Raw genomic sequence first — 11,163 nt, 5'->3', positions numbered from 1 at the left:
AGCATGGCCGGGGCCGGTCAGGACCCGCGTGCCACACCCTCTGCCCACCAGCTCCCAGGTCTGTCCCCAGGAAGGCGGAACCCAGCTTCCATTTCTGCTCCCCTGTGGCCCTAACAAGTCGGCAGGGTCTGTAGTGGAGGGGAGGGGTTCCCGCTGCAGAGCTGGCTGCGTGCAGCTGCGGACTGAGAAGTCAGGCTCCGGCCCCTGGGCGCCCACCCTGGCGCCTAAGAGCAGCGGGGATGGGGACCGGCCAGCGAGGGGTGGGGCTCTCGCCCTGCAGCGGCCTGGGGCACGGCTCTGGGGCAGGGCCGGGCTTGCTGTCACAGACGGCTCGGCCCACTGTTGCCGGCTGCAGCGGCTGTTTCTTCTCCCCTTTTGCAGGACGTACAGAGTAAGTTGAAGGAGTCGGCTCAGTGTGCTGGAGATGAGTTCCTGAGCTGTAAGCTGGCGCCTCGGGCCAAGGTACGCGTCTGGGCTTGGTTGCGACTCCCGCTCCCCAGGGCAGTAACCACCTCTGTCGGCAGTGTGGACTGGGTCTCCGGCGTGCCAGGGCCCTCACTTCACCCACGCTTCACGGCCGGTGCCCTCCGTGCAGAGGCCACAGGTCAGGGAGGCTGCCACCTGCCAAGCTCGTGGACAGCAGCGCCGTGCCGCCCGGGCCAGCAGGTGCTCCCTCCCGCCCCAGGCTCCTGTGGCTCAGATGGACACACGCTTGGTCACCAGCCTTTCGGATTTCAGGGCACTGACGGTCGCCGTGATTTGTTTTATTTTATTAAAAATAATTTTTTTTTCTTTATTGATTTTTTTTTTTTTTTTTTTTTAATCCTCACCCGAGGATATTTTTTCCATTTTTTTGTACAGCTAGAGTGGGAGGGAGAGAGAGGAAGGGAGAGAGAGAGAGAAACATCGACGTGAAGGGACACATCGAGTGGCTGCCACCCGTACGACCAACCAGGGCCGGGGACAAACTGCAACCGAAGCACGTGCCCTTAGCGGGAACCGAACCCGGGTCTCTCCGGACCGCAGGCCAACGCTCTAACCGCTGAGCCAAACTGGCCAGGGCTCTTTATTGATTTTAGAGAGAGAGGAAGGGAGAGGAAGAGAGAGAGAGAAACATTGATGAGAGAACATCGACTGGCTGCCTCCTACATGTCCCCCCTGGGGATCGTGCCCACAACCTGGGCACCGGAAATCGAACCGGCGGCCTCTTGGTGCATGAATCAGTGCTCAACCACTGAGCCACACCGGCTAGGCAGCCATGATTTATTTTAAGTTTAGTTAATCTGGTCTTTTTCTCAAAAGGATTACAGTAGCTGTTCAGTAGCTCTTTTTTCTTCTTAAGCTGCTTTTCCAAACAAAATCTCAAGAGAGCCTTTACCTTCATTTTATTCCTTAAGCTTCCTGTTTTCCAAGCGTGATGCAGCTGGTTAACGGTGAAGCTGGTGGAAAATGAGGCCGCAGAGGTCCTTCATGTGGGTGGACAGTCAGGGCTCTATACCCATGATCCCAAGTGGAAGGTCATTCTCTGGGTGTTTTCGGCAGGACCTCAGTTTGGGCAGTTTCAGTGGACACTAGGGTCGTGACCTCGCAGGATCATTTGGCTGTTTGTGTGGCGAAGTTTCTCTTAGACACGAGGGGTCCCGGACTGGTCTCCACGTGACCTGGATCTAGAGTTTGGGCTCAGTGACCTGTCTGTCTCCTGTGGGTCATCTTTCCCGAAGGGCGTCACACGTCTGGTGATGCAGTTTCCTCTCCTGTCAGGACTTCCTGCCAGCCGACATTCAGACTCAGTTTGCGGTCAGCCGGGAGCTGATCAGAAACATCCACAACAGCTTTTACAAGCTTCGCGACCGGGCCGAGCGGATGGCGTCCAGGGCCATCGACAATGCTGCTGACCTTCTCATGTTCGGGAAGGAATTAAGGCAGGTGGTCCGTTAGGTGGGGGTGGCTTGGGCTTCGGTGCTGGGCTTAGGTGTTTACCATGATGACCCTCTTTCTGCCTTGTTTCAGTCCAAAGGGAAGGGGAGGTGTTGGGCAAATGGGGGATCACATCTGGGAGAAGAAGATGGAGGATTTAGGCAGAGTTGTGGATTCCCACACATGGCTGCTTGCCAGCTTCTCGCTGGTCATTTCCCTGCTGTCAGGGTCAGACAGGAAGACTGACTTCGGAAAGGGCAGGAGGGCTGGGTACCCCTGTGCTGTGGAGGAGGCGGGCCTTCACCTGGAACGCCCTGCACCCAGCAGGTGGTCCAGCAGGGAGGAGGCGGGGCAGCAGGTGGGGGCTGAGATGGGTCTTCCTAGCAGGCTCCCAGGCGCCCCGAGGCCACACTTTGAGTAGCGAGGGTCCAGGTTAGCAGATGTGCAGGTGACCCCGATGACGTGGCGTCGGTCGGACTGGCCCTGAGTGTCTCCTCCTGTTGTTTTCTCGCAGTGCTTTAGGGTCTGACACGACCCCACTCCCCTCCTGGGCCGCTCTGAACAGTAGCACGTGGGGGTCCCTCAAACAGGCGCTGAAAGGCCTGTCCGTGGAGTTCGCGCTGCTCGCCGACAAGGCTGCGCAGCAGGTGAGTGGAGCCCCCGCCGCTCCTGCTGCAGGGAACCCCCGGGCCCGCCTGCGGCAGCATCTCCCCAGGTGACGGCAGACTTCTGAGTCGGGAGCGAGTGGCCACTGCTCTCGGGCCAGGACCGCACGTCCCCATCTGTTCCGGGTGGCTCCCCGTGGGAGGGTTGCTGGCAGCAAAGCAGATGGGGTTCTGGTCCTGAGAGTTTGCCAAGAAGAGATGATGGGCCTTGAAACTGCCACCGTGGGTGTCACTCCTGGTTGCACCCGACCCACGTCGCTGTGCTGCCCCACCCACTGGACCCCAGGAGAGGCGTCTGCCGGGCGGGCAGGTGCTGTGTGAGGACTGTTACCCTCAGGCCGAAGGGGTCATCTGGCTGCTTTTCTCCTGTAAAACTCAGAACTCCCAGGTGGGAGTTGGCTGCCTCGTTCTTGGGGAATGGCGTTGAGGCTGCTAGCAGATGGTTTTACTTATTTAACATGTTTTTTTAATTGATTTTATGAGAGAGGAAGCGAGAGAGGGATAGAAACATCCATGTGAGAGAGACACATGGATCAGCTGCCTCCTGCACGCCCCCTACTGGGGGTCGAGCCCACAGCCCGGGCCTGTGTCCCGACCAGGAATGGAACCGGGACCTCTCAGTCCACGGGACCACGCTCAGTCCAGAGCCACACCGGCCAGGCAGCAGACGGTTTCAAATGACCCGAAGCCATGTGATCTGTGAGGGCCTGGCAGCCTGCCTGGCAGCAAGCCGGAGAACCACACAGTGGTGGCGGGTCTGTGGCGGTGCCGCCGGGGGCTTTTCCGGCTCCAGGTGGCGCTCAGGGCGCCCACGATGCCTCTCAGGGCTGATGAGGGACTGTTCTTGCTGCTGGTCTGGAAAGTCCTGGGCTTTCTCTCTGCCGCCGGCGCCTGTGTGTTCTCTGCAGAGACGGTGGGCGGCGCTGGTCTCTGGGGGCTGGTGCTGGAGCCGGGCCACCTCCAGTCTGACAGTTGGGGGAGGACCCAGGACGTGGCTGCGGCGGTCTGGCGGTGGGGAGAGGCGGGCGCACCCCGTGCGCCCCGCAGAGCCCTGTGCTGGGACCTCGCTGAGGTTACTTTGATCTGGTGCCCGTTTCCCCGTCGGTGGAAAGCAAGCGGGCTGGGCTGGATCATTAAGAACACATTTCATCTGACTTGCTGGACCTCTGCTCAAAGCTCGGCCTGTAAAACACAAGCAAGCGATTCTGCCCTGGCTGCTGCTCGGTCAGTTGGAGCCTTGTCCCGTGTGAGAGTCTCAGGTCCCATTCTCAGGCGGGGCACATGCCTGAGTTGTGGGTTCGATCCCTGGCAACGGTGCGTACGGGAGGCAACTGATCCATGTTTCTCTCTCACTCATGTTTCTCTCTCCCCCTCCCCCTCTTTTCCTCTCTCTCAAACAAAAAAATAACCAGCCCGCGGGTGAGGAGTAAATATATATAAAATGAAGCTGTTGTTGCAGGCCCTTGGCCCACACTGCTCCTACTTCCCAGGTAGCCTAGGGTTGGGACAGGTTCCCCCTGACCCCGAGGACAGTATGGAAACCCCTCCCTGGATTATTTCTAGCGTCTTTTCTGATTCGGACTCAGACGCCGATTCCACCCGGACGAGGGGCAGGGCCAGGGCCCGGCTTCCGATGTGGTTTGAGCTTGAAGTTGGACGTTCCTCCGGCTTCAAGACTGATCTGGTTTCTTGAGTGCTGTTTTGAAATCTCACATCTGAAGAGGTGTCATTTCCTGGATATTCTCGTTGCCCTTGGTGGCTTTCACATTGAAGTGAGATGAGTAGTTTTAACGTGAATCTGGGTCGGACCAGCGACCCCCCAGGACTTGCTCTCGCTGAGCGAGCGAGGATGAGTGAGGGCTGGTTCCCTAATTCTGTCTCACGTGTCCTGGTCTGTTCTCCCCAGACCTGCTGGGAGACCTGGCAACTGTCCCGGCCAGAGAGGTGAGACCCAGGTGGGCTGTTTCCATGGTGACAGGATGTTCCTGGTAAAGGCACAGGTGGTGGTGGTTTGGGGTCTGTGAGGCAGTGAACCAGAAACAGGACTTGTCAGCAGGTGACGTGATTGGGGAGAGCCCTGAGAGCCTAAGGATCTGGGCGCCTCTGGCCACCGGGCATGTTCTTGTAGCCTCACCGCTCTGAGCTCGGGCCCAAGCACCCCTGGTCCCGAGGTGGTGCCAGAGCCTTAGCAGGAGCCCCTGGCTCCCAGGCCACTGCTGTGTCCCCATCAGACTTGCCCTTCTCATTCCTTCTCGTCTGCTTCCTCCTGGCTGCACCCTCCCTGTGGGCTATGAGATGAGCTTTCCACTGTGGGCCACACTGCAGCTCTAGATGTTGTCTTGGGACCCGCTTCCCTGAGGAGCTGGTGGTGCACCTGAGAGAGGTGCTCAGCTCACACCTGGGGCAGGGGCTCAGCTCACACCTGGGGCAGGGGCTCAGCTAACACTTGGGGCAGGTGTTTGGCTAACACCTGGAAGAGGTCTCAGCTAACACCTGGGGCAGGTGTTCGGCTAACAGCCGTGAGAGGCACTAAGCTGACCCAGTCGTATTTGTGTTCCCAGGGTGCTGTGAGTACTCCAAGAGCGGCACCTCACCCCCTCTGTCATTACCAGGGACGCCCACCTGCCACGGCAGGTCTCTGTGGTTTTGCAAATGATCTGTGCGGTTCACTGCGTGCTCACTCTGTGCCTGTCGGTTTATCTCGATGGCTGTACCACCTGTGTGCACATCATGTGTGGGATCCAGATGTGCCTTCTGGCCCTTCCCCCCCGTGTGGCCACAGGCGGCCCTCTCGCATCTCCTGTGTCAGCCTCAGCACCACACACCTGTGTTCAGGTGTGTCACAGGCAGTCCTGCTGCTACAGACTGTCCCTGCCCACAGCCTGTTAAAGCTGCATGACTGACTCCCTCTGTCCAGCCACGTCCCTCCCACTGGCTTTGCCTGTCCAGCAAGCTCCCAGCTCCAGGTGGACACTCAGGTTTCTGTAGGGCTGGCGAGCTGCTGGGCGGGCATTGGAGCGCTGACTGTCCTGGTGCATGTGGGAGAGGTGGCTTTGGAACGTGGGAAGGACATGCAGTGTCGAAAGCCAGCACGTGTGGGCAGGTGGCCCACTCATCAGACACTGGGTTCTGCGGCTTTTCTGCCTTGTGTTGGGGCTGTCGGGTGTGGGCTCTTCTGCAGAGCTGGCTGAGGTTCTGGGGAAGGCCTGCCCAGGCCTGCGGACAGCATGACTCCGGTGGGTCTCGGTCCTGCGTGTGCTTGGCGGCGGGTAACCCAGCCTGTGTTCTAGGGAAAACAGGAAGAGACTGACGTGGTGGAGAAGCTGAACCTCTTCCTGGACTTGCTCCAGTCCTATAAAGTGAGTCTGGGCTGTACCCCGTTGGGGCAGAGCTCTTGAGAAGCTCCTGTGGTCTTCCCCGGGGCTGGGAAGAGTCGGGGAGCCCGGGCGTGGAGGGCAGGGGCTGTGCAGTTGAATCTCTGATGTCATGGCCCCTTGGCAAGTGCTGTGGAGTGCTCTGGGCTGTGGCCCAGCAGGTGTCCCTGATCTTCGAGCGGGGTGTGTGTGTGTGTGTGTGTGTGTGTGTGCGCGCGCGCGCGCACACGTGTGCCTTGTGGGGATACCGCAGCTCTGCAGAGCTCGCCCGCCTCTCCAGCGGAGGAGGTTCAGAGGTGCTGGGCCTCAGCCCCGGCCCGGCGACTTTCTGCCCGCGGGTGTCATGGTGGAATGTCTCATCTGTGAAGCCTGAGCCCCGTGTGAGCTCACGGAGCTGGCCCAGCGCTGTGGGAATGTTCCAGGAGTTTCCTCCACGGAGTGGGCTGGCGGCCAGCCGGTGACGGTGCGGCTCGTTTCCCCCGGGACTTCTGATTGGGGTATTTCAGGCCCCGGGGAGAGGCCGTGCTCCTTCCCGCTGCTGGAGGGGTGCTGCTTTCTGGAGGGGGCGTCCACTTCTGCCCACACGTGGTGCATCTCACGTGGGTTTGGTGTGTGGTTCAGCCAGGGCCCCTCATCGGAGCTGCTCTCTCCCTTGAGCACTTTCTGAGCGTGGAGTGAGTGGGTGTGTGTGGACCCTTTTAAGAGAAAAGTCATCTTGGAAAGGCCTCTCACACGTGGGATGCTCATAGCACCGACTCTGGGTCCGCCTTCCCCATGGTGCGCCCTCTGCGGGCGGGGCTGCAGCTCTCGCTCCCCCCAGGACCTGTGCGAGCGGCACGAGAAGGGTGTGCTGCACAAGCACCAGCGGGCCCTGCACAAGTACGGCCTGATGAAGAGGCAGATGAGCGCCGCCGTGCACAGCCGCGAGCCCGAGGCCGTGGAGCAGCTGGAGTCGCGCATCGTGGAGGTGCTCCGGGCGTGGGGGCTGGGGGTGCTCCGGGCGTGGGGGGCTGGGGGTGCTCCGGGCCTGGGGGGCTGGGGGCCTCCGGCAATCCCGGAGCCACACTTCAGACGTCCTTGGTGGTTCCCTCTGCACCGCTGGGCGCCCGGCTGGCCCTGTGGGAGTTGCAGGGAGGGAGGGTGGGTGGGCCCTGGAGGACGGCAGTGTGTGGCCAGGACTGTCCGCCGGGCCGGGAGCGAGGGAGGCTCTTTGCTCCACAGCAGGAGAACGCCATCCAGACGATGGAGCTCCGGAACCACTTCTCCCTGTACTGCCTGCACCAGGAGACGCAGCTGGTCCACGTCTACCTGCCCCTCACCTCCCACATTCTCGGGGCCTTTGTCAACTCCCAGATCCAGGGACACAAGGAGGTGGGCTCCCCTGCGCACCCCGTCTTGGCCAGTGCCTCCCTTGCGGCCGACCCTGAAGGATGCCTTAGGAGAGCTAGTGGGGAGAGCACAGGCCCCTCCACACTGCCCAGATCTCCTGCGCCTTGTGCAGCCGGGTTGTCCTCAGGCCCCGGGGGTGGGGGTGGGGGTGGGAGTGGGGGCGGGGGTGGGGGCAGGGCGAGGCCTTGGGAGCACTTCTTGTCTCTGGAGGGATCCAGCGGGCAGGTAAAGCAGGTCCCCAGAACTGAGAGAAGGATGGGGGTCAGGGTGAGAGGTGGGGCACCGGAGTGGGGGTGTCAGCCGCTCAGCCGCCTCCAGGCTCTGGTCCCTGTGGGGAGAAACGCTGTTGTCTGAGATGTGGACGCGGACGCTGCTTGGTCCGAACTACCCAGAGCCACCCACCCTAGCTCCTGTCGCTGGCCCTGGGCTCCCCTTCCCAAACCGCGACACGCGTGCCCCTCTGCAGGCGGCCGAGGCCCTTGGCAGGCCGGGGTGAAGAAACGCGGGAGCCGACCCCCTGCAGCCCCACGCTCACTGCCTGGGGCAGTTCAGCCCTGCTCCCGACACGGTCTGTCCTGGGCGCCTTAGTACTGCGCAGTCACCTCCGAGGGGGCATCAGCCGGTGGCCCCTCCAGCTTCTTGGCCTGGTATGGGGGTGTCAGGCTCGGAATTTCCATAACGCTGACTCATACCCCGGTCTCGTGGCCGTGGCTCTGCGGCTGTGGTGGGCTCTGTGGCCTTGGTGGGGTTGGCAGTGTCTGTGGTTCAGTCTTCATATCCGAACAAAGGCATAAAGTACGGCAGCCTGGGGAGTTGGGGAACGGGGCTGCGAGTCGCCACTCGGTCTGCGGCTGTGCTGCGCACACAGCTGGACTCACCCGCCCTGCCATCTGGGGCCACACAGACTAGCAGGAGAGCCCGATGGTGGCAGGTGGGAGAGGAAGGGGCTGCCACGCTCTGGGGAGGCCTGCGCAGGGCAGGGCGGGCAGCTTCTGTGAGCAGCCATAGAGCGAAGTCAGGTCCGTCGTGCACAAAGGTCGGCCACAGCTGGAGGGTGGGTTACAATGGAGAGCTCACGGTTAGAAGATGAGGTTACCATCCAGCCTGGAGGCAACGGAGACTGACCAGGTTGGAGGACAGCCAAGACCCTGGCTACTGTCAGAGCCGCCTGGGGAGTTTGTTCAACAGCAGGTTATGGGGCACAGATACTGCCACAGCCCTGAATGCTGTCTCTAGGGGCCAGGACGTGGGAATCTGTGCCTTTAGTGGGACACCAGGTGACGGATGTGAGGGCTCCAGGGCACACTGGTCAGTCTGGGTGGAACCCTGGCAGGATACGGGTGAGCCTGCTGGGACCCGATCCTGGATCTGCTGCAGACACTGCTGGTCCCAGGTCTTGTGATGTAGAGACTAGATTGTTCATCTGCACATCCCCAGGGCCAGGCTCTGCTTTCTGTTGTCACATGAGCCACTCTGCCACCAGTGCTGATCTCGGACACCTGCCTCCCGCCGGAGCCTCCCTGCCCTGTGCCCACAGGTCCCTGTCTCCTGGACACCGCAGCGCTTGGCGGGTGGGCCTTCTTCCTACCATGTCTTGCTCACTTGTGTGTCATTGGTGGAGGCTGTCCTGGGGTCGGGCCTGCTGAGCAGAAGGCCAGCGCAGCAGAGCTGGTAGACAGTGTCAGAAATGATACAATGTTTCTTTTTCTTTTTCTTTTTTTAAATCCTCACCGGAGGATGTTTTTTACATTTATCTTCAGTAGAGTGGGAGGGAGAGGGAGCGAGAAACATCGATGTGAGAGGAACACATAGATGCATGTGTTCCTGCATGACCCCAACCGGGGGACGAACCGCAACCTAGGTACATGCTCTTGGCTGGAATTGAACCCAGGACTCTTTGGTCCAAGGGTCAACGCTCTAACCACTGAGAAAACTGGCCAGGGTGATACAATGTTTCTTAAACTTATGTGTCTGGCAGACTTATGCCCCTTCAGTCCTGCGTGCAGGGGACAACTCTGGTTTTGGGTGCACACCTCGTTGGGCTTTGTGGGGGTGGGCAGTGGTGCAGGGAGGGGAGGAGCGGCTCTGGGGCTGGTGACAGGCCCAGTGATGGCATCAGGCTGTCTCTGGGTGTTGGATGAAGAGCTCTGCATTGGGGCGGCGCCCACCCTGACCCTCTGTCCCCTTCCCGCAGATGGGCAAGGTGTGGAACGACCTGAAACCCAAGCTACACTGCCTCTTCGTGGGACCCACCAGCACCCTGACCCCACCGAGGTCCCCGAGGGACGGCCTGTCTCCTCAGTAGTGCCGAGAGGACCCGGCGCCCCCACTAAACGTCTTTCCAAATGGTGTGTCCCTGTTTGAGTCCGTTCAGATGGCAGCTGTCGCTGGATGTCCTGCCAGCTGCCGCCCTCAAGCAGAAGAGCTGACGTCAGAGCTGGCGGGGCTGAGATCCGGGTGCCATGGCCCCCTTCCCTCGAGGGAGCAGGGCCAAGGACATGAGTCCAGGTCTCTGAGCGCCCATGGGAGCTGAGGCCACGTAAGGTCTGCTGCTGTTGTCCCTGACCCAGCACTGTGGCCTGCTGGTCTGGTGGGGAGAAGTGTTCAGACGTCCCGGAATGGCTTTCTCCCAGCACCCGAAGGCAGGGCAGGGCGGCCAGGGCAGCTCTCCCAGCAGATGGTGCCTGGGGCATGTGCAGGGGACCCCTCCCACCCGTGTGCAGGAACAGCGGATGGGGCTGCGTTAGCTGAGCAGGGAGGAGGAGGCCGGAGCGGCACGGAGGCAGGACTGTCCCTGTAGCCATGGACAAGACACTGGTCAGTTAGAGTGCAGCCCGGCCGGCCGCGAGACCCGTGGACAGCCCTGGGCGGGGTGGTGCAGCCAGAGGCAGAGGGGAGGCAGCACTGAGGGCCACTGGGCGCTCGACCTGTTCATTTGCAGGGGATGAGCCCCAGTGGGGGCCCTGGTCTGGGACTGGCCTCCAGGTTTCAACATGCATGCACTGTTACCGTTGGGTGTCCGGGGTGCGGAAGGCCAGGTTCCAGGAGCTGCTCTGTCCTTTTTGTTGGGTAGATGGCTCCTGTTTGGTGCTTGAGGCTAAAGGGCGGGACAGGGGGGCAGTGGGGTGTTATTCAGGCAGGGCCATGGACTGGGGGGTCTGTCACTGCGATTACCCTTTCAAATTGACCTTGCTTCTTTTGGGAGGCTAGAACCTTCCTCCCTGCACCCAGGGGCTGAGGGGACTGCAGCTGGGGGTGGGCGCGCCCCTCTCTGAGCCCTGTCTGCGCACATGGAGCAGGTGGGCCCCTGGGGGACAGGTGCAGGACGTTCTGACTGCACCATGGGATCACGGGAGCCCCGCCTTCCAGGCTCCCTGCTCCACTTGGGTTTCTGTCTGGTGTAGCGACTCCTGCCGTGTGCCATCTGGTAGTATGCAGGACCCTGAGCAGAGGTGGAGGCTCTAGGCAGCAGTTCTCAACCTGTGGGTCGCGACCCCTTCACAGGGGTCGCCTAAGACCATCAGAAAACACGCATTTCCCGTGATCTTAGGAACCAAGACACCACTGTCTCCAGGCAGGTCCGCCCACATGCAGATGCGCCCACAGACAACATGAGGACCTGTGTTACAGGGTCGCGGCGTTAGGAAGGTTGAGAACCACTGCTCTAGGGGAAACGCAGCCGCAGACAGGCTAAGGCACATCGCCGTCCTGGGGGAAGTGTCGGTGTGGGAGGAGGCCGGCTCTGCTGCCCCCTGCCGAGGCCCCGCTGTGGCCCCTACGTGCCTTCCTGGGCGGAGGAGCTGGGCAGTGCCCCCTCC

The 11,163-nt window shown here is 61.1% G+C and overlaps 1 protein-coding gene across 2 annotated transcripts in view; it reads left to right on the top strand.

Annotated features, from left to right (window-relative positions):
• SNX8 (sorting nexin 8) overlaps positions 1 to 10,235 on the top strand; it is a 29,725-nt gene extending 19,490 nt beyond the window's left edge. For both annotated transcript variants that reach the window (XM_036240361.1, XM_036240362.1), the window contains exons 5-11: positions 382 to 462; positions 1,762 to 1,922; positions 2,432 to 2,564; positions 5,873 to 5,941; positions 6,777 to 6,923; positions 7,178 to 7,327; positions 9,540 to 10,235. In XM_036240361.1, the coding sequence (XP_036096254.1) occupies positions 382 to 462; positions 1,762 to 1,922; positions 2,432 to 2,564; positions 5,873 to 5,941; positions 6,777 to 6,923; positions 7,178 to 7,327; positions 9,540 to 9,650 (852 nt within the window). In that variant the 3' untranslated portion in view covers positions 9,651 to 10,235. The remainder of the gene's footprint in view (positions 1 to 381; positions 463 to 1,761; positions 1,923 to 2,431; positions 2,565 to 5,872; positions 5,942 to 6,776; positions 6,924 to 7,177; positions 7,328 to 9,539) is intronic.
• The last annotated feature ends 928 nt before the right edge of the window (positions 10,236 to 11,163 follow it).

The sequence above is a fragment of the Molossus molossus genome, unplaced genomic scaffold (genome assembly GCF_014108415.1).
Source record: "Molossus molossus isolate mMolMol1 unplaced genomic scaffold, mMolMol1.p scaffold_m16_p_4, whole genome shotgun sequence".
NCBI classification, from domain to species: domain Eukaryota; kingdom Metazoa; phylum Chordata; class Mammalia; order Chiroptera; family Molossidae; genus Molossus; species Molossus molossus.
This window is presented reverse-complemented; position numbering and strand designations above follow the sequence as displayed.